Source organism: Diabrotica virgifera, chromosome 2 (genome assembly GCF_917563875.1).
Source record: "Diabrotica virgifera virgifera chromosome 2, PGI_DIABVI_V3a".
Classification (NCBI taxonomy): Eukaryota; Metazoa; Arthropoda; class Insecta; order Coleoptera; family Chrysomelidae; genus Diabrotica; species Diabrotica virgifera.
This window is the reverse complement of record NC_065444.1, coordinates 226,338,338-226,362,755: the sequence shown is the minus strand read 5'-3', so window position 1 is coordinate 226,362,755 and position 24,418 is coordinate 226,338,338. Positions and strand designations below refer to the sequence as shown.

Sequence of the window (24,418 nt, the reverse complement as noted above, 5' to 3'; positions counted from 1 at the left end):
TCAAAATTTGAGACTGATCCATTAATTAGTTTAAGAGTTATTCTATTTGTTTATCCCAGATACCTTTATTTTGCAATAAGATGAGACAGAAAATAATGAATATAGAGCAATTATGAGTATGCCAAATAAAAGTAGAAGAGTGATAGTATCAAAATGTATTAAAAAAAGATAAAAAATGATTAACATAGTCAAAAATCCTAATGCCAAATTTTTAACATTTTGTAGTTTATAAACATTTAGAATAACTTTTAAAATGTTGTCCGTAGAAACAACCCTTTTATATATTCGAGAAGATAGTATTTTAACACGAATTTTCAAATAAAAAATTTAGCCTGGGCTAATTTGGGACAAAGTTAGCCATATGTTTTTTTAGTTCACAGCTAATTTGTTTATAATAATTAAGGAATCTCATTAATGCCATTTTAAATAAGAGGAACTGTATTTTTCTTAAAAAATTTTCACAAACATTATACCTTCACAGCACCCTCTACGATTTTTCAAAAATATAGTGCAAACGATTAATAGGGGAACCTACAAATCCAGCGAGTTAAAATACCGAAAAAGCAATTTCAAACGAATATGATTTGCTGTATCTCCAGATCAACTCGATGGATTTTGATCTTTCTTTTTTTAATTGGTATGTAATTTTTACGTACATTACAAATATGCAATTTGTTTATAAATTTATTAATTAATAAACAGTCTAATTTGTTTAAACAATTCTTGAAAAAATATTTTTTTACAAAAATCTATATTTTTAATCATAGTATCATTAATGATTACAGAAAAAGTTAAAGTACACTTTAATAAATAAATGATTTTTATTAGATAATTATTTATTGAAGATAATTTATTTATTAAAGTATACCTTAACTTTTTCTATGATTAATAGGGATAGTATGATTAAAACCATGGATTTTTGGGAAAAAAATATTTTTTCAAAAATTGTTTAAACAAATTAGATTGTTTATTAATTAATAAATGTCTAGACAAATTACATATTTGTAATGTACAGAAAAAATGCATGCAAATTAAAAAAAGAACGATTAAAATATATTCAGTAGATCCCGAGATATAGAAAATGATAGTACATAGTTTTAAGTTGCTTTTTTTAGTTTTTGAACTCGTGCATTTGTCGGCTCCCAGCTCCCCCTTCACTTACCATGACTAGTCACCAATTAAACTGCATTTTTAGAAATTCGTGTAGAATACCAGCTTTTCTAATATGTAAAATGACTTTTTCTACAGACAATATTTTTAAAGTTATTCTAAATGTTTTTAAACTACAAAATTTCGCAAATTTGGCATTAGGATTTTTGACTATATTAGATAATCTTTTATCGTTTTTTAATACATTTTGATAGTAACAGTTTTCTACTTTCATTTGGCATACTCAGAATTGCCCTATATTCATTATTTTCTGTCTTATGTTATTGCAAAATAAAGGTCTCTGGGATAAACAATTAGAATAACTCTTAAACTAATTAATGGATCGGTCTTAAATTTTGAGGGTTTGTTAAGTACCCTAATATCCAACTTAGGGTGAAAAACTAAAGTTCTAAGGTAGTTTTAGTAAAAGTTATTAACAAATAACGATTTTCACTTATTTTGCAGTTTGCGTAGCAACAAATTTACTTTTTAACTTTCAAAAATCGGCATTTTGAAGGTGTTTTAATGTTCTAAAAAATTAAATTTTGTAATTTTGTGTCAACTATTTAGCTTTTGAATGGGGTGCAAAAAATCTAAAAAATCGCGATTTTTTCACAAAATTGTTAATAATTAAAAAACGGAAGCGAACTCTAGGCAGGAAACAGGTAGGTTTTCATCCTATAGGTCTAAAATAACTAAAAAAGTAATCCGCTGCTACCTGGATCTTTGAGTGTCCCGAACATGGTCTATTTCTAGCTTATTACCCTGGTCTATAAGAACTGGGTTTCTAAAAATTCATCACAATTTATCTTTTCAACCCCAAACGGAACAAAAAGGGAAAATCTATCCTCGTTTTTAAACAAGAACAGGTCATTCCAATTTACCGCGCCATAAGGCTTGTCCAACCGCAGGCAAGTTTAGTCCATTAATTATGAAATTTTGACACTATTAACATTTATAATCAACTATTTTTAATGGGAATAAGCCACAATTTTACCAAAAAAATGATTTTATTAAAGACAGATCACATGCTATGATTTTTTTGTGACGGATATTCTTGAGTTGGGATTGATTTCATGTAATGGAATGAACTATCTTTTAGTAAAGTCGTCCCTGGAACGCAACTCATAAATATTGGCGATATCATTTTAAAGTCTTCTACTTTAAAATGTATAATATACGTCTGAATTGCCAATATAAATGAGTCAGATTAAATAAATTATTAGAAGATTTTTTTTCTTAGCAACAACATTTTTGTTTATTTTAGTAGTATTTTGTATTTTGACAACGAAGCCCGATTTGGGCTTCGAAACATTAATAAAATCATTTTTTTTTGGTAAAATTGTGGCTTATTCCCATTAAAAATAGTTGATTATAAAAATGCCACAAGGAAATAGTTTCAGAACAACATTAACATTTATGAAATTTTGACACTATTGACTTTTAAATTTCTTGGGCTAATTAATTATGTTGACGTTTTTTGCGATTTCTGAGTTAGTTCTTTAATTTTTAGATTTTTAATCTGCATTTACATAAAAAAAACTGTTCTTTTTAGTACTCTTTAGCAAATTTTTATTAGTCTTATAATTTGTCCGATACTGATTACTGGATTACCGTCAATATTGTCAACCAAAAAAGATGAATCTGATTATCTTTATAGTGACATTATTTGGTGTGAATCTGTCTTTTGAGTTTTTTCCTCTTAGTTTAAATCTTTTCTTTAATTTATTTGTCATTATTGGAGATCTAGAGAAATTACTCTTACTTTTTTGGCTATTATTAGCATAACTTACGCAACATTTATTTACCATTTTTGATAAAATTTGTTATACAAACAATAACACTGATATTATAAAGAATCGCCAAAATTGTCATATTTTGCCGATACGGACGCTGGCTTCGTTTCGTGTATCCTTACCATGGTCACGCATGGAGCGAATAGATAATTTATAAAAAAAATGGTCAACCCCAAAACCCCGACAGCCAAAATCCCGACAGCCACAATCCCGACAGCCAAAATCCCGACACGCCAGAATCCCGACAGGCCAAAATCCCGACAGGCCAGAACCCCGACAGGTTTGATAAGTTTCTTTTTAACATATAATTTCATTTATTTCTTGTTTTTTGTTTATGGCCATCCGTTTTTTATTTTTTGTTACTATAAACAAAAGTGTTGTTTTGAAGCTATTTTCTTGTGGCATTTTTATAATCAAGTATATTCAAATGGGAAATAAGCCACAATTTTACTTATTTTATTTATTTGAATATTATGGTTTATTAATAAAATTTAATAATAAAATGGCTTATTTCCCATTTGAATATACAGTGGAACCTCGATAACTCGGATTAATCGGGACCGCGGCCGATCCGGGTTATCGAAAATCCGGGTTAGCCGGAGAATATGGTAAAAATTAATAAAACACGGTATACTTACAGACAAACTCCGTTAGAATTGAAATAACATGAAATATATATAAATATGCACAGTACCTACACATCTAAATTACTAAAAACACGCAAACACAAACCTAAGCAAACGGAAGCAAACAATACAATACTGTATTCATACAGTTACAATAATCGGAACGATGTTTTGTTATTAAGTATGTATTAAGAACAGTGAAAACTAAGACCATTGATTAAAAAATAATTTTTTAATTAGTCTTTCTTAAACAATGCTAACACAGTTTAAAATAAAAAATAAAGGAATACTACAGACAGGTGCCTGTTGTTTCTGCCGGCTTGTGCCATGAGTCATTCTTACTATCGTATAGTTCAAATTACACAAATACACGTTATCTCTCAAATATTATATTACATACATACATTTTTATTGTTGAAATGTTTATCTGAACATTAACTATTTTGATGGGAAATGAGCCACAATTAAATTGAAAAAATAATTTTATTAACATTTCGACGCCCAGAACGGGTGTCATTGTCAAAATACAAAATATGTATAGAAAATCAAAATGTTTAACTGATGAAAATCGGTCCGGGTTAGCCGGACTTCCGGGTTATCGGGGGCCGACTTATCGGGGTTCCACTGTACTTGATTAAACAAAAGTATTTTGTATTAAAAGTATTAAACAAAAGTCGAAATTTTTCGATTTTGGCCTGTTGGGATTCTGGCGTGTCGGTGTTTTGGCCGTCGGGATTTTGGCTGTCGGGATTTTGGGCGGCACCGATAAAAAAATATGATATTTTTTGTTTTAAAAGAGATACTGTTTTTTATGAAGTAAAAAATTAAAACCTATAAGACATATTTTCTAATTAAAATGTATTTTAATATCGTGTATTTTCACCACGGGCATCGATGGAAGCCTGGATTTGAGCTCTAATAGTGCTAACAAGTCGATCAATAATTTCCTGTGGCAGATTCTCCCATTATTCTCTACAGGCAATTGGCAGTTCTAGAGGGGTTCTAGGAGAATACCTAGAAATACCTATCAAATGAGCTCCAGAAGAAGTTGATAGCATAAAAATTTATGCTCCAAAAATTTTTTCAAATAAATTTTATTTTTTTTAAATATGTAACTCTGTTAATCTTTAAGATATCAGGCTTATCCAAAACTATTTGAACGGTAGTTTCAAGAGCTATAAAACTGTATTAAATTTAATCTTTAAATCCTTTATTTTTTAGGAAAATCATAGGTAAAGATAGCGATCAGTAGCGATCAACAGGTAGCAACAAACGCGGTCCAAGATTGCGAAAGTTCTGCGAACTTTCAAAAGTGAGGCAACAGTGCGTCGGTAATTAGACACTGACAGTGACGTTTATACTATCAAAAACAATAATTTTTATACACAATGTAACGCGAAATGTTGCCAAGTCAGTGACGTTCGATTTCTTGTTAAAAAAAAATCGATTTTTAGTAGTTCCAATGTGACACAAAATCTAGACACGGGATAAAAAAGTTTATTTGAAGGAAGTGTATTTTTTGTCTTTCTTAATGGCGGTACAGGCTCCTTTTTTTCAATATTTTATTTAGTTATAGAGTAATTTCCACATACTCACATATTTGTGAAATTGGGCTCTGTACCGCCATTCTTTATTATATTACGAATATGTGTGCCAAATATCTCGACAATATATTGAAAATTAGAGCCGCAATCTTGGAACGCGTTTGTTGCTATCTGTTGATCGCTACTGTTTGCTCTTAAGGACCCCGTTACATTGTTCTCGCAGTGTAATGTAGGCTTTAAACGTTTCTATCGTCGTTATTTTGATTCCTAAAAAAAATTAAAAAACAAGTAAAATCTCTGCCACTAAAAGAACTCAAATTTTCGTTGCTAAATGGTTTTACTTGTATCAATTAGGTATTGTTGAAGTTATTATCAAAATAAAATAATTTGTGAAAATAACCAAAATTACAAAAATTCTGATTTTTTTAAATCACATATATTTTTTTCAAAAATATGCCTTCTAAACCGGTCACAATGTTTCAGGTCATTACTTACGCTAAAGTAGGGAAAGTCTTATAGAGATTACTAAAGATTTAAATTTTTGTGAAAATGACGTATGTTTGATTTTTTAAAGTAAGTAAGTTGTAAGTTTTTCCTAAAAAATTCGAAAAAATCCTCTTATTTTCCAGTGTTGAAAGAACACTGTACATTCAGTGTCATGTAAAAAAGTATTTAATTGACAAACGCTACCTATATAAAGCCAATTATTAAAAACACTTAACACACTCATTCATCAATGTCCCGTCAAAAAAGCCAGTGACAAAATATTCTCGACAACTCTTCGTTAAAACAGAAATCCGACAAAGTAGCCACTACAAAAAAGGCCGAAACATAGCATTAGTACATAACTAATCGAATTACGATTGAATTAAAAGATACAATTGAATTCCTTTATGTGTAAGTAAGATGAAACAGTAACAATACACAGTATGGTGCAAATGAAAGGAACATATTCATTTTTTTCGTGCGAAACTGAACGATTTTAGAGATAAATCTCTAAAACAGGTCGATTTTTATTTTTAAATTAATATTTTTTGGCATATGTATCATACTAATTAGTGACGTTATCCATCTCGGAGTGATGACGTAATCTATGATTTTTTTAATGAAAATAGGGGTCGCTCACGCTACCATAAACCATCCGTAAAAAACAAAAAAAATGTGTATTTCACAAATAAGCATTGATTTGCGCTGAATTTCAATATTCAAGCTACAATCCTCCGGTATTTTGGCACTTTAAACGTTTAATTTAAGCGAAAAGCAATGTTAACTTGTCAAATGAATATTTTTTTCTGATTTCTGAGAGCAGTAAAATATATTTTGAATTAAATAAATTACATAATTTTATTTTTGTGTCAATTAATTTAATTTAAAAAAATGTTGGACTCCCTACATAAATAATTATGTTAATTTTTATATTACCGAATAATGAATTAAATAACCTTTCAAATGAGCTAGCACACAACCCGTATTCTAATTTAAAAAAAATCATCGATTAGGTAAATTTCAACGTCCAAATGGATGACTTCACTAGTATGATATATATAGCATTACGCTGTAATTACTATTTTCTACTAATTTTAATTCTTATTTTTTAATAACCTTTCGCAAAACGAAATGACAAAATTCACATGTAAATACAGGGCAGATGTTAAACGAAACGTTGAACAGATTGTATAAGATTAATGTTTCTTTCAAAGAAACATTTCTTAATTGATTACGATGTCCCAGCCTCCTAATGTCAAAAATTCTTGAAATCCATAAAGCTTGTCGATTTATGGCTGTCTTTGTTTTATCTAAGAAACCGCAGATCATTTGACATAACAGTTGGGGGTTCGCTTCGAGCCGGTCAGTTTTCTACCAGCGTCTGCATAAGGCACACCCTTCGAGCGTCGATATTATGTAGGTCAACAACGCACTGCTTGTTTACACACAATAAATAGAATATTAATACCGTTCGTTGTTTATTTATTTTTATTACATTTATTTTAATTAAATTCCGCAACTCACTCATCGGAATATTGGTGACCCTCGCGAGTATTTTAAACCGCCGCGAAAATTTAAAAAAGAGTTAGTGTTAATAATATCACATTTTTTGCCGGTTCTTTAAATACAGTGAACATCGAAAATGACGGACGCTAACATCAGTGCCAATACCAGTGCCTCAGTGGATCGGATTTCAGTTAAAATCCCACCTTTCTGGCCCAACGATCCTGAAATATGGTTCCTGCAAGTAGAAAACCAATTTACACTGGCAAATATAACAAGTGACGCAACCAAATTCAACTATATAGTTGCCAATTTAGACACAGCCTACATATTAGAAGTTAGGGACATCATTGTTTCACCACCAGCCACAGAGAGGTATGAAAAATTAAAATAAGAATTAATCAAGAGACTTAGTGCATCGCAGCAACAAAAGATTAAAAGACTACTCGAGCATGAAGAACTGGGCGATCGAAGACCTTCGCAGTTCTTACGACATTTACAGTCTTTAGCAGGCACAACGGTACCAGAAAATATTGTAAGGTCTCTGTGGTTAGGTAGACTGCCAGCGTCTACACAGGCTATTCTAGCTACTCAAGCTAAAGCTAATTTGGACGCAGTTGCCGAGCTAGCTGACACAATATCTGAAGCGATAGCTCCTAGGGCCCAAATTTCAGAAGCTTCTAACGCTCTTGAAAGTACCATAGAGAAATTGACAGCCGAATTAGCTGAAATGAAAATCCAGCTATCCAGCTTGTCAAATGCTCAAGCACAAGCTAACATATACCGTCGAAACCGCAGCAACTCAAGAGGCAGACCTTATCCTAGAGACAGGAGCTACAGCAGGGAACGTAATAGTGATATTTGTTGGTACCACTACCGTTTTGGTGACCAGGCTCAAAAGTGCTCTCCTCCGTGCAAGCACCAGGGAAACGTCGCGGGCAGTCGGTAGATGCGGCATCCGATCGAAGCCCAAAGTCTCGCCGCCTTTATGTAACAGACTATGATACAAAAAAACAGTTTTTAGTCAACACCGGTGCCGATCTGTGCGTTTTCCCGCGGAAATATGTACGGGGTGCACGCGAAAAGACTTCATACGAACTATACGCGGCCAATGACACTAAAATCGCGACATACGGCTATGTGAACTTGACATTAAATATCGGACTACGGCGTGATTTTACGTGGCGATTCGTAGTGGCGGACATTTCAAAGCCCATTACGGAGCCGATTTTCTTTCCCATTTCGCGCTCCTAGTGGACATTGCTAACCAGTGCTTAGTAGACAGTACGACAACCCTTCGAACAAAGGGACTCGTTAAAGAGTGTTTCGACGGCAGCGTAAAGACTATCGCGGAAGCGTCGCGTTACCACGAACTGCTGCTACGATTTCCGGAAATCACGCGACCCGCCGGTATCGTGAAAGGCATTCAACATCAAACGAAGCACCACATCGATACAACACCAGGTCCACCCGTTTTTTCGAAGCCTCGACGATTAGCACCTGACAAACTGCAATGGGCTAAAAAAGAGTTCGAAAATCTTCTACGACTAGGCATCATAAGACCATCGAAAAGCAACTGGTCTACTCCACTGCACATGGTCCCGAGGAAAGGTGAGGAATGGAGACCCTGCGGAGATTATCGACGTCTCAACCAAAAAACAGTTCCAGATCGATATCCAATTCCGCACATCGAAGATTTCGGTCAGGCGCTAGCTGGTAAGACAATTTTCTCTACAATAGATTTAGTGAGAGCATACAACCAGATACCAGTAGCCACCGATGACATACCAAAAACCGCCGTTACCACACCATTTGGGCTGTACGAATACTTATATATGCCTTTTGGTATACGAAACGCAGGACAGACATTCCAGCGTTTCATAGACAAGATTTTACGTGGTCTAGACTTCGCCTACGCCTAAATCGATGACATTCTCATTGCATCAGAATCCGAAGAGCAGCATATGTCGTATTTAGAAGAGATTTTCAAAAGGCTCAAGCAGTTTGGCGTTGTGATAAATCCAGCGAAGTGTCAATTCGGCAAAAACGAGATTACCTTTTTGGGATACACAGTATCAGACGGAGGACTCACACCTCCACAAGAAAAAGTAGCAGCTGTACAGAATTTCACTCAGCCAAAAACAGTGAAAGACCTACGCAGATTTCTAGGTATGTTAAACTTCTACCGAAGGTTCATACCCAATGCAGCTGAGCTACAAGCACCACTACATGATGCCCTAAAAGGTAATGTCAAAGGAAAAGCACCAATCGAATGGACACCACAGCGAATCCAAGCCTTTGACGACTGCAAAAACAGTTTAGCTAACGCTGCTTTACTGAGCCACCCTGTAAACGATGTTGATATCTCCATCACTTGTGACGCTTCTGATTTTTGTGCGGGAGCTGTACTACAACAAAAAACGGATACAGGTATGAAACCTTTAGCTTTCTTTTCTAAGAAATTCTCACCTAGCGAAAAGAAATATAGTGCATACGACAGAGAACTATTAGCTATATATCTAGCCATAAAACACTTCAGACATATGATCGAAAGCAAGGACATAACGATATACACAGACCAGAAACCAATCACCTTCGCCTTTACTCAGAAGCTAGATAAATGTAGTCCTAGACAGATATTTAGACTATATAGGACAGTTTTGCACTAACATTCAGCACATTTCTGGTTTAACAAATATTGTGGCAGACGCACTATCTCGAGTCGATAGCATCAAGAAAGGTATCGACATCACTCACTTAGCTCTCGCACAAGAAACTGATCCAGAACTGCAAACTTTTTTAAGTGAGAAAACATCACTACAAATGAAGAAAATACGCTTTTCCGAAAAAAACGTGAGTTTGTACTGTGACATATCAACATCTACAGCCAGACCATTTGTACCGAAACCACTTCGAATGGCAATTTTTCGCACCATGCATAACCTATCACATCCCGGAATCAACAGTTCTGTGAAGATGATCACACAGCGATATGTTTGGCCATCCATTAAATCAGATGTGAGGAAATGGACTCGAGCGTGTATACAGTGCCAAAAATCGAAAATATCGCGCCACATTGTTTCACCTACTGGAAGTTTCCTACCACCTTCCAGCCGATTCGAACATGTCCACATAGACATTATAGTGATGCCGGTTTCAGAAGGAAACAGATACTGTTTAACATGTGTCGATCGTTTCACACGTTGGCCAGAAGCTTTCCCGATGCCTAATCAAGAAGCAGACACAGTAGCCAGAACATTTTTTTCTGGTTGGATCGGCACTCCCAAGCGCATCACAACAGATCAAGGTCGACAATTCGAATCGCATCTCTTCAAATCAATATGCAAATTAACTGGAACTACCCATTTAAGGACAACCGCCTATCATCCGCAAGCAAACGGTATGGTAGAAAGGTTTCATCGACAGTTAAAGGCAGCAATTCGATGTCATGAAAACATCCGATGGACCGAAAGCCTACCTGCAGTGTTACTGGGCATACGAGCAGCGTGGAGAGAAGATTTAGGTACTTCAGCCACCGAACTCGTGTACGGAGAACCATTGTGTTTGCCAGGTGAACTATTGTTTTCGTCACAAAGAAACACCGACGACAATGCTCACATTTATCTAAAAACGCTTCGAAACCATTTCGAAAACCTTCGTCCTACGCAACCGTCGCATCATGGATCCAAAAGTACCTTCATTTTCAAAGACATGAAAACCACCTCTCACGTTTTCATCCGCCGTGATACAATCAAAAGCAGCTTAGAAAACCCATATCACGGTCCTTTTCCAGTTGTTAAGCGAGGTGACAAGACTTTTGTCGTCCGGGTAAACGGGAAGGAATCAACAATTTCCATAGACAGATTGAAACCTGCTTACGAACTTCACGACTCTACCCATCACGAAACAAAAGAAATGACCAGCAAAACAAACAACAACAGACCGAAGAGGAAAGCAAGATTTACTGGAACTTACCAAGAAAGTGTTAGTTCAACGTGAATCGAGTGATTTTTTTTCTTTTTCCTTGTATAAACTTTGCATTATTTTTTTTTCTATTTTCAATTGTTTGTCATTATAATTTGTATATATTATGTATTATTTATCGTCTTCGTACTCGAAGGGGGGTATATAGCATTACGCTGTAATTACTATTTTCTACTAATTTTAATTCTTATTTTTTAATAACCTTTCGCAAAACGAAATGACAAAATTCACATGTAAATACAGGGCAGATGTTAAACGAAACGTTGAACAGATTGTATAAGATTAATGTTTCTTTCAAAGAAACATTTCTTAATTGATTACGATGTCCCAGCCTCCTAATGTCAAAAATTCTTGAAATCCATAAAGCTTGTCGATTTATGGCTGTCTTTGTTTTATCTAAGAAACCGCAGATCATTTGACATAACAGTTGGGGGTTCGCTTCGAGCCGGTCAGTTTTCTACCAGCGTCTGCATAAGGCACACCCTTCGAGCGTCGATATTATGTAGGTCAACAACGCACTGCTTGTTTACACACAATAAATAGAATATTAATACCGTTCGTTGTTTATTTATTTTTATTACATTTATTTTAATTAAATTCCGCAACTCACCCATCGGAATATATATATATATATATATATATATATATATATATATATATATATATATATATATATATATATATATATATATATATATATATATATGCCAAAAATCATAATTTAAAAATAGAAATCGACCTGTTTCGGGATTTATTTTCAAAATCGCCCATTCACGAAAACATGAATTATTGTTTTCGTTCATTTGCACCATACGGTATATTGTATAAAAATTTTTTATAATTTGCTGTTAAAAGATTACAAACTACTACGTAGAAGTAATCATTGTAATAGAATTTTCCAAAAGCGTTTTTTGCAAAAGAGTTTTTTGCAATACAGTATTCAAAACTCCTTTGTTTTTTAATTGCTAATCAAGCGTGCGCGACACTATTTTCCACCGTTGCATGTGTATACAGTATGATGTAAATGAAAGGAATAAATTCGTTATTTCGTAAACCGACGACTTTAAGGAAAAATCACGAAACTGGTCGATTTTTATTTTAAAGTTATGATATAGAGGCATATATGGTATACTAGTGACGTCATCCATCTGGACGTGATGACGTAATCGATGATATTTTTAAATAAGAATAGGGGACGTGCGCTAGCTCATTTGAAAGGTCCTTCAATTCTCTATTCAGTAATATAAATATTTACATAATTATTTATACAGGGTGTCCAAAAAAAATTTATTAAATTAAATTATTTGACAAAAAAAGAAGAATGTATGTAATTTATTTAATTCAAAATACATTTTACTCTTTCAAAAATCAGAAAACAAATTAATTTCACAAATAAACATTGCTTTTCGCTTAAATTCAATGTTCAAACTTCCAAGAGGCAGGTGGCTGGCTGGAGCTGGCTTGAACACTGAATTTAATCGAAAAGCAATGTTTATTTGTGAAATAAACATTTTTTAGTTTTCGGGTAACAGTAAAATGTATTTTGAATTAAATAAATTTCATTCATTTTTTTTTTTAAATAATTTAATTAAAATCTTTTTTGGACACCCTTTATAAATAATTATGTAAATGTTTATATTACTGAATAGAGAATTGGAGAACCTTTCAAATGAGCTAGCATACGACCCCTATTCTTATTTTAAAAAATCATCGATTACGTCATCACGTCCAGATGGATGACGTCACTAGAATACCATATATGCCACAATATCATAACTTAAAAATAAAAATCGACCTGTTTCGGGATTTTTCCTTAAAGTCGCCGGTTTACGAAAAAACAAATTTACTCCTTTCATTTGCACCATAATGTATACACATGCAACGGTGGAAAATAGTGTCGCGCACGCTTGATTAGCAATTAAAAAACAAAGGAGTTTTGAATATTGTATTGCAAAAAACTCTTCGGGATTTCATCAATCGATGTTTAAATAATATCTACCTACCTTGGCAACATTCAAATTTTCAGTTTTTCAGTTTTTCACATAGTATTTGAGGGTTAAAAATGGCCGATTGCGCAATTTTTCAATTTTTAATCGCTTATATGTCAAAAACTATCATTTTTGGAGAAAAGTCACTAAAGACCTTTTTCTGTTTGGAATGGAAAAAAACTAAAAAAGCTTTTTTCCATGCAAAAAAAATAATTTTAGGAAAAAAACAAAAAAAACGTATAAAAAATTTTTGACCACCTTTTGGTCCTGGTAACATGCAAATTTGTTAAAAGGAGTCCTTTTTGAGTAAGATTGTGCAAAAAATCCGAATCAGAATATTTTTGTTAGCGGATGCGCAGTGACTTTCTGGACTGGGGTTCTTTGCGAATTTAAGAAACAGTTTCTCTTGGTTGGAAATGTTGGCCGTGGAATCGATTTCGCTACTGATACATAGGATAAAGCTTGGTTAGATGTTTGAAACATATTGACTGTTTGCTGCTATTGACTGCTACGCCACTGCTCATGTAGTCAAAAGCAATTACGTTTTTATCTTGAAATTATACCTAATTTAGCTTCTATGTACCTATTATGGTAAATATTTATTTACTATAAATGTATTTTTTCCATTGAGATGTAATAGCTATTTGTATAACAAGGGAGGAAAGTGCTACTTTTCCTCCCGAGAATGAAGTTTACTGCCCGACGCATAACGGAGGGCAGTAATCATTCAAGGGAAGAAAAGGCACTTTACTCCCATGTTATACATATGGTTTTTCCACCTTCCTCAAATAACAAGTAATTTTTTCATTTTTACTTAATTTATTTATGTAACTAACCAACAAAATTTATTAGAACTAAAACTAACAAGTAGGTACAATATAACTGTCAACTGTCAAATATAAGTCAAATTATTAATGTAAACATTGTTAAATCAGAATAACAATTTACTGTTTTTTACCATTCTGCAAAATACAGAGTGTTTTTAAATAAACGTTAAAATGTATAGATACTTACGTAATAGAAAATAGATATTGTACAGGGCGTCAATAAGTTATATTTCATGAATGAAATACCATGACGTCACTTTTACTTTTCCTCCCTAGGGAGGAAAAGTACAACTTTGCTCCCTACAATCAGGTCCGGAAAAGTATACTTTCGGTAGAGGTAGGTAGAAAAATTATTTGATAGTAACGATTAATATCCCATGAGCCGAGCTGGTGTATTTTATATCGAGCAGTTTTAATCTTTGCTCCGACTTGGGACATTTTTAAAAGACCTACCTGTTTCTTGGGCCGAAATAGGCATTGTCCTTTTTAATATTATTGGAAACAATAATCAGAAATGGTCGAATTAAAACGACCGGATCCATCTTCAACAATGAACATCAATGTCTGGCGTTCACTGATTATCTTACTGTTCTAAAGAAAACAAGAAATGTTATGAAAAGATTAGAAAAGTGGGCAAAATATTTTGACCTAGAAATAAACCTGGAAAAGTCAAAGTACATGATACTCGGAAGCGCAGAGCAAAAAAAAGGACAGTGTACTTTCATATCTAACGAAGCAAGGGAATATAATCTCGAGAGAGAAGTCCATTTTACGTATGTATGGGTTATTATAGATGCGAAAGGTCAAGAAGACTGGGAACTGAATGACAGATTAGCAAAGGGAAATAAAAAGATGGAAAGTCTAAGAAAACTGATGAAGTATGTATTGAGAAAAATAAAGCTAAGGATATATGTATAAAACGGTAATAAGGCCCACCATGACGTACGGAAGTGAAGTATGGACAAGAAAAAAAGAAAACACGGAGAAATGGAAAGAAATACCAAGACAAAAATGGTTTGGCAGCGTACAGGAAGGTGTCAGAAATGAAGGAATTATTATTGGTTGAGAAGAAAGAGAAACAAACAGGTATGAATGGAGGGGAATAGTAGTAAGTCAATTTAGTAGGCAAGGAGCATGATTGGACAAGAAGTCACCCTACTTGATAGAAGTTTCTTAGCATTTAAGTAGTATATTATTGTACTATATTAATTATATTTTTTGCCCTAGGCCTTTAAGGCTTGTTGAGCTTTGTAAATAAATAAATATAAAAATTTAATAATTTGCTGTTAAAAGATTAAAGACCACAACGTAGAAGTAATCATTTTAATAGAATTTTCCAAAAGACTTTTTATTTAGAAAAGCTCTAGCTCAACTTTTATGATGGCAAAGTGTTGATTATAAAGAAAAATCGCATTGAAAGTTGTTGTGGCTGTACATAATTTCTCGCCAGACGAAACTACTGTGCGCTGCCTTAAATTGCATTATTCAAAAAGGTGAAATTGAAAAGGAAACTGTCGGAAAGGGACAAAAAGAGAAAATTCACGTTTTAATATGAAAATGGAATTTTCTGAATAACTTTTCCACACCAAATGACTGCAATTATTCATCTGCAGTGTGTGACCAACGAAAAATAAAGTCAAGTACTCGATGACAAATCGTTGAATATTGCATATAAATGTCCTTAAGTGTTTAAAACAGATTTCATATTATGTCAAAATTGTAATAAGCAATAAAAAAATTATTCTTTTCAATGTTTGCCACAGTGTAACGTTACAAAAATGTCACATGTTTGTTATTTAAAAAAATATGTTTTCCGGTTTTCCCCCTACGAGGGATGGTTTTAGGGGGAAGGATGAGGGCAGTAAAGGCAAATTTTTTTGGATCTTTTTTAGTGTCCCAAAATTGACGTTTTCACCTAAATTTATGACCTACATATACATACAGCATGTCTACTTAAGTTGGCAACGTATAGAAAACTTTTTTTATATTAATTTTTCGAAAAAAATTATTCTTTATAAAAATTGATGCATGGTCTAAAACCTAAGATGCAACCATCAGATATCAAATTTTATCAATATTGTACGTGGTATGTCCAAAAACATGAATTTCGCTCAATAGTACAATACCTTTATATTACACAATATTGAAAATTGTTTTTTCTACGGCCTTGCTAAAAGAGCCACTTTCACGCACGCATTTCGTTTTCGAAAGTTGCACTTTCCCGCACGGCGTGCGTGAAAATAAATTTTCCCGCACGACGTGCGGAAATTAACGCGATTATTTCATTCATAGGAGATTCTGGCCAATAGAAAGCTACAGAAATAAAAATTTAACTGATAATTTTTGATAATTTCCCGTCGTCAAGTATATTACGTCAGATGTTCTTCGTTGCTATGAAAAAATACATTCAGTGACATTGATGACAATTAATGTTTTAAAAATGATAAAAGTGATGACTCTCAACGGTCAAATATAACAACTGTGTGTTTAATTGTACTAATTTGTACTTACATACATAAATTACAATACAATTTTGGTTTTGAACAGTTTTATTTATGAAATAATCGCAACAAATTGCACTCGATCTCTAAAATTAATATAGAATTTTAGAGCTCTTGTGCAATTACTGCTGATAATTCGATGAAATAAAATTATTTTGACATAATATTTAAAAGTCAGATGAGTAGACAATTACAATGGTTTTGAATCGTCGTCATGGAAACCAATATCGTCGTCGTGGTAACCCATTATATTGAAAGTTTGGTTTTGACAACCTTGTCAAGGAATTAATTTGTGTATTTTCATTTCTAAATAAAAATTGATATAACTCTATTTTTTGTGGCTTTTTTTCTAATCGTACGGCCCTAGAAAAAATATTGTTCCTAACTCATGCGGAAAGTGTCTTTCCCGCACTCGACTGCTTGCCCGAACTCCGCTATCGCGTCGTTCGGATCAACGGCAGTCTCGTGCGTGAAAGTATCACTTTCTGCACTAGTTAGGAAAATATTTGTTTGAGTTGTTTGGAATTAAAAAATATGTACTTATGCAAAATATATGCATGAAAAAAAAACTCGAATTTTTATTCAAATTACCGATACCTTACATATTTTTTGTTTAAAGAGCGTAGGCGCAAAATTTTGGGCCAATGGTTTTTAAATGCATTTATTTTTTTCGAATCCTGACAAAACTAGTGAGTATTTTTGAAAAATTTAAATGCAGAATGAAAGATTACATTGTTACCGAGGACTGAAAGTTCCTAAAAACTTCTATGTTTATTTTAATTATTTTAATAAGTTACAATGGGAAATAAAAATTTAGTGTGAGTTTTAATTGCAAATATTTCATTCAAACGAAACTTTTTTTTATTTTAAGGGACTTTCGAGCCTCGGTAATAATGCAATCTTTCATTCAGCGTTTAAATTTTTCAAAAATATGTATTAGTTTTTTCAGGATTCGGAAAAAATAAATGCATTTAAAAAGCATTTGCCCGAAATTTTGAGCCTATGCTCTTAATACAAAAGTGATAACTTTTCCGTTCCGATAAAAAATTTTAAGCAAATTTTGGCAAAACAAAATTAATAGAGTTAATAATCTTTCAATTAGTCAATATCTCCGTTGTAACATTTTAGCGATGCATTTAAATTAGCGATACCATAATAATTCATTTTATTTTAATCATTTAAAGAATATCATTAGCTTCTTCACTTTGATGACTACTCAACATATCCGCCTTCTCTTTCAATACAGGTAATTGGTCTATCAGGAAAGTTTTTCAATACCCTTCTAATCGTAGCCGGATTAATACTCTGAACAAATTTTTAAAAATGACTGTTTCCTAATGAGCAACATCTGTAAATATTTTCCTGTAGATAACCCCACAAGAAAAAATCGAGTAACGTCAAATTTGGAGACCGATGAGTCCGAACAATTTCAGAAACCCGCTGTATAACTCTTCCATTAAAACGATTTTCAAGGAATTTCCTCACATCCAACCTAGTGTTATTAATATTTAAATGCATCACTAAAATGTTACAAGGTGGACATTAACTAATTGAAAGCCGATGAACTCTTCAATCCTCATTAGATATTTATTAAATTTTGTGTTGTAAAAATTTTCCTTATCATTTTTTATGGGAACTTAAAGAGTTATCATAGTTGTAAAAAATAAAAATGATTTTCGGTGTCGGTGATTTGAGAAAAAAATTCACCTATTTTAAACTAGAAAAATATAATTGAATCTTGAAACATACTTTTTAATTCCAAACAACTTTTCATAAAAATTGTTTTCGATATTGTGTAATATAAAGGTAGGTACAATACTTGTACTAATATTTTTGACCTACATCGAATAAGATTAATACAATTTGATATTTGATGGTTGACTCTTAGGTTTTAGACCATGCAGGACTTTTAATGAAATATAACTTTTTTTCGTAAAATTAGCAATAGAACAGTTTCCCATGTTATGTTGCCAATTTAAGTAGATACGCTGTAGATGATTTGGTAGAAATATATGCAGTAATCATCTAGTCTTATGAAATAATTTAGGTATATTTTTAAAAAGTAATTTATTTTCCAATTCTAGACGCCCCTGTGTGCAGTAAAGACTCAGAAATCACCATCATCGGAGCATCTCTGGACGAAGTAATCAAAGTTAGATGTCAGGTATCAGCTGACCCGGCAGATGTCAGTTTCTTGTGGCAATTTAATAACAGCGGTGAAAGTTTTGATGTTTCTCCCGCTCGATTTGCCACCTCAAGTGGTAACGTCAGCGAACTAATGTATACACCGGCATCTCAAAGAGACTATGGAACACTTACCTGTCTGGGATCAAATAAGATTGGTAGACAGGTGGAGCCATGTATATTCCAGGTAAGTTTTAAAATGTTAATAACTTGTAATATTAAAATGTGAGACACTAATGGCTAGTTTCACAATCTGATGCTGTTTCATAACCACAGATTCAGTTATGGTCAGTTGACCATAAATTTTGTTTTATTTTTCTTGTGTTGGTAGGAAATTATGGACAATGATCACCAGAAATAACATTTTTATGGAGAATTATCAGCATATTTATATTATGAATATTGATCGGTACAGATGAGTTTTGACTGATTTTTATTAGGATAAATTCAATAAATTGTTATGTTTCTTTAGTACTGTTGTTGTATATACAGGGTGTCTTGAAAAGATTGGTCATAAATTATACCACACATTCTGGGGTCAAAAATAGTTCGATTGAACCTAACTTACCTTAGTACAAATGTGCTCATAAAAAAAAGAATATGTGTGTACTTTGTACGCACGTAAGAAGTTATACTTCTATTATATGATTTCTTAAAAATAAATATAATTTAAACAGTTTATTTTAATTTTTTTAAGCACCAAACTAATTTTGTGCTTACTGCTTTCAAAAAAATAAAAGAAAGTATAGAATTGCACTGGATTCGAACTCAAGACCTCTTGATCTCTGGGCGAATGCTATACCAAATACGCTTCGAAGACTGTGTCTGGATCGGTGCGGACGTACCCAATGACAATTCACGGTAACAAACAGACAAGGTGAATAAATATACAATAAAATGTTTTAATAATACTCATCTTACTCCTGAGGAAGACAAATCCAAAGACTCAAAAATTATAATAAGTATATTTACTAAAAACACTAATATATTCTTTTCACACCTTTTCTTGCACTGAAATATTTATACATAACTAGGAAGATTTAGTAACTAAACGCCATACTGTCTGTGTGTGCATGCGCGCAGTATTATGAAAGTTTACTCTCAATCGCATCTAAAGAATTATAATTTCTAAAAGTTACAGCCCTTTGAAGTTACAAAATGAAAATTGATGTTTTTCAATATATCGAAAACTATTAGAGATTTTTTATTGGAAATGGAGATGTATCATTCTTAAGCAGGAACATCTTAAAAAAAATTATAGTGAAGTTTGTCCACCCATAAAAATTATATGGGGATTTTGTTCCCTTAAAACCCCCAAACTTTTGTGTACGTTCCAATTAATTCATTATTGTGGTACCATTAGTTAAACACAACGTTTTTAAAACTTTTTTGCCTCCTAGTATTTTTTTGATAAGCCAGTTTTTATCGAAATGCGGCTTCTTTTTTAATATATTGACATAAAAATGTTATGGGGGTTTTGTTCCTTTAAACCCCCCAAATGTTTTTTTGCGTTCCAATTAAACTATTATTGTGGTACCATTAGTTAAACACAGTGTTTTTAAAATTTTTGAGTTTTAATCTTTTTTTAACAAGTCACCTTTTATCGAGATGTGGCTTCTTTTTCAAAATATACCTAAAAATGTAAATTATAAATAAATTTTCAGATTATTAACAGGTCTCTATAATCGTACTTAGCCATATACAAATATGTATGTGGTGGATTCGACAAGTATTCAAAATATGTCGATAAACACTGGCTTATCGAAAAAGTACAAATAGGCAAAAAAGTTTTAAAAACATTATGTTTAACTAATGGTGTCACAATAATAATTTAATTGAAACGTACACAAAAGTTTGGGGGGTTTAAAGGAACAAAACCCCCAAAATTTTTATGTGGTGCACAAATTTCACTTTAATTTATTTTTAAAATGTTACTGCCATAATAATGCCACATGTCCATTTTCAATATAAAATCTCTAAGAGTTTTCGATATATGAAAAAGAATCGATTTTCATTTTGTAACTTCAAAGGGGTGTAACTTTTTTTGTGCACTATTGTATATAGGTAAGTGAGGTTCAATCAACCTATTTTTGAGCCCAGAATCTGTGGTATAATTTATGACCAATCTTTTCGGGACACCCTGTATATATTTTAGTGATTTTATATTTAGTTATGGAGTTTATTTTGCAGATTAAGGAAAAATAAATGTGTGTATATGTGTGGTTGGGATAATCACTGTGAGACTTGTGGTTTCAGTTGCATATTCATATTAATTTGTTGTTGATTCTTGCTTTAAACATTCATATTATTTAACATACCTCCTACAAGATTTATAAAATTTTATATCTGATGGTTGCATCTTAGATTTTGGACCATATAAATTAGTATGCAGAACTTTTTATGAAATATCTTTTTTTCGTAAAATTAATTTTAAAAAAGCTTCCCATACGTGGCCAACTTAAAGTATATACGCTGTATGCACGTTATACATTTTAAGTTTTGTTTAAGAATAATATTTGTTTCAAGGTCTTTCACCAAAATCGTTAAAATTAAATTGTTAATATAAAAATATCTAGCAATCAAGAGACTATCTGTGTATTAATAATTGTCCCAGGAAGCAAATCATTTAAAAATCTAAAAATTATTGGCCGCTGAAATGCTAAACGCATTTAGGTACATCATATTTATATAATCCGTCTAATATACTTACCGTTGCACATCATCCGCGTCATAGCCCGTGATGTCACATGATACCAACACGAAATATTTAGGCGGTAGGTGTGTTCTTTTTAGAATCATTTTGCCGAGTACACTGGAATTACAGCCACTAGACATATTTTATTATATACGCGTAGAAATGATATTTGAAGATTTCTATTAATGTTAACTCAAAGAAATACACAATAATATTATGTTTTGTTTAATTTGTATAAATGGATTATAAAGCGTTTTTATGAAGCACATTTGTTCGGAACACACTGTAACTGTAATCGACCGAAGGTGACATTTTGTTATAAATTGGTAACATTTATTTGACAGTTGCGGTGATGACCCTTCGTATTTGTTTTTATTCTTTACTACGAGTATTTGTTTTATTGTATTTACTGTTTTAATTATATACTTTAACAGAAGATTATTTTTTAATTATTGTTCTCTTTCTATTTATTTACATTCAATATTAATTTGTTTTATTGTATATTCCACGTTTGCAATAATTATGTGATCTATTTGATTTAAAATGGATTCAGGATTTTTTATACTTTGGCAACTATGTCAACTTAGATCTCTGACTTAGATAATGACGTGCAATGGTAAGTATATTAGCCGGACTGCAAATTCATATCTGCTTAATTAATAATTTACGTGTCTACACTCTACTACTCTACATTCTGTCCCGTCAACAATACGAAATTAGGTTAGGATATCCTCTGGTTAAGAGCTTAACCATCACTCCAATGTCTGGTTAAAAATTCTGTCAGTTAACCACAACTTCGCCTTATATTGTGAAATGCATATTTCAGGGTAACCAGTGGTTATTTAACCACAAGGTAACTTTACTTTGTGAAACCGGTCGTAAACAGACAATAAAAGAATACAGATAAGGAAACATCCATAAATTACTTACGTCCTAAAAAATTTGGATTTTTTAATACCCTCTTCCCTTCTTCCTAAATAGTCGAGACCCTCCCTCAATTTCAACTCATGACGCCTTTTCACTGATTATGTAAATGTAATAATAATTGATAATGTAAATAGTCTCAATAATAGTCTCAATAATAATTGATAGTCTCAATAGTCTCAATATTAATTGATAATGTAAATAGTCTCAATTCACGGCTCTCTTATTACTACTTCAGATTTTGACAACTCTCGCTTGTCACATATACAAAATAAAAATTTCATACATAGCCAATTAGTCGATTAGACTTTAGTTATTTTAGTATTTTTCAAAGTGTTAAAAAGTATTTGTGATACGAAATAAAATAAGTATATTTCCCCAAGATAATAAACCATTCATTTCAACGCCGAATCAAACCTTTTTTCGACTCTAAAAAATTTCATTAGAGTCTTTAATCAACCTAGAAAGAAGTAGGTTCTCGTCTTATGTGGGGAACAAGACATTCATCAATTGAAAGAATAAGTTGGTGGAGCGTTCCCACACAGTTATTCATTTTTGATAAATTTACAATATTTAATTTACTACCTATATTCATCATCCAGCCTTCTGCGTCCAAAGTTGAACATAGACCTGCCCTAATTTTTTCCAGTTCTGTCGGTTTGAGCTTCTTGTAGCTAATTCCCATCGGCCTTTTTGACGTCGTCTGTCCAGTATAGGTAATCTACCTCTACCTCATTAATTTTCATTTTAGTTTAGCTGTTTGACGAGTAGCATTCTCAACTTTTGTGATATTTCTTAACCAGCAATTTCTTTTTCAATCTGACAGTCTTATGTTGATCATTTGTCTTTCCATTGCCCTTTGTGTTTTCGCAATTCTGTCCATATTTGCTTTTGTTAACGTCCATGTTTGACATCCTTATGTAAGGACCGGAGGAATACATTGGTCGTAGAGTTTCGTTTAGATATTGAGGGTACTTTTTATTCTTCAATATGAAGCTGAGCTTACCAAACGAGGCACATGCTAAGTTCGTGCGTCTCTTTATTTCTGCTATTTGGTTGTCTTTATTTAATTCTATTATTTGTCCCAAGTATATGTATATGTATACTCTAAATATAGTACCAAATTATATTCATAGAAAATTAGCGTAATAAAGAATATATTGATATAATATTGATATTTTTATCTTGGTATGACATTGTAAATGTGTTACAGGTGGTACCCGCTTCAAAACCTACGTCTCTAACTAACTGCACCCTTCGAACCGTCAACAATCAAACGTCAGAAACAGTTGAAGTGGAATGCAGAGCTGGCTACGATGGAGGTCTTCCGCAACGTTTCGTCCTAGAAGCATACGATGCACACACTATGAGGTTAAGACTGAACCAAACATTAAGCGAAACTGATGTTCCGGTATTTAGGCTAGACATTGGGGAGATGTTGCCATCACCACCATCTTTAAGGATAATTGTATACGCCGAAAACGCTAAAGGGAAAAGTGAAAAAGTAGTTATGGATGACATTTTACTCAACGATGCTGAGAAAAGAACAGGTAAGGGAAGCTGTCATATAACTTTTATAGTTAAGTTCACATTGCCATGATTAATTATATTTCTATGTATTAGACACAGTATTAGCCTATGTATTTCTTAAATGACCTCTTCTTCTATCAATATGAACAAGTTTGATAGGTTTAAAAACACCTGTAACACATCCCTGGTGTTCGTGGCTCCAGTTACACTCACACAAGCCTTTGTATGTCACTAAGCAGCCGAATCCCCACAGATTGTTGTATCTTGGTCAAATATACCACTTAAACTTAGGTCACCATAGGCCTTATAACCCTTATGTATATCGAAAAGTTTATTTTTGGACTTAGTTCTTATTTTTTTCCACACAACGTCTGTATCTGCCTTCCGTGAAATACTTTTGATGTATAGATTCCACATCAGCTTCTATTCAGACATAACACATAAAGGTACTTGGTCTGTAGTACTTTGTAGTACTTTTGTACTATGTAGTACTCTTTTTCTGGTAATGATAACGTTCATTTCGTTAATATTTAAGCCTTCAGTCTCCATTTAGCCTTCCGTTTAGGACATCTTTATTAAGAGGTTGTCCACTAGTGTGGCTCACAATAGTGAGAATAGTACCCCTCTCTCTGGGGAACCACTTTCTACTACCACCTTAAAAATGATCATATTTGTTAGCGC

At 32.8% G+C, this 24,418-nt stretch overlaps 1 protein-coding gene across 2 annotated transcripts in view; it reads left to right on the top strand.

The window, feature by feature from the left end:
- LOC126880447 (synaptogenesis protein syg-2-like) overlaps positions 1-24,418 on the top strand; it is an 832,444-nt gene that overhangs the window by 734,968 nt on the left and 73,058 nt on the right. For both annotated transcript variants that reach the window (XM_050644308.1, XM_050644310.1), the window contains 2 exons: positions 18,489-18,775; positions 23,421-23,757. In XM_050644308.1, coding sequence (XP_050500265.1) covers positions 18,489-18,775; positions 23,421-23,757 — 624 coding nt within the window. The remainder of the gene's footprint in view (positions 1-18,488; positions 18,776-23,420; positions 23,758-24,418) is intronic.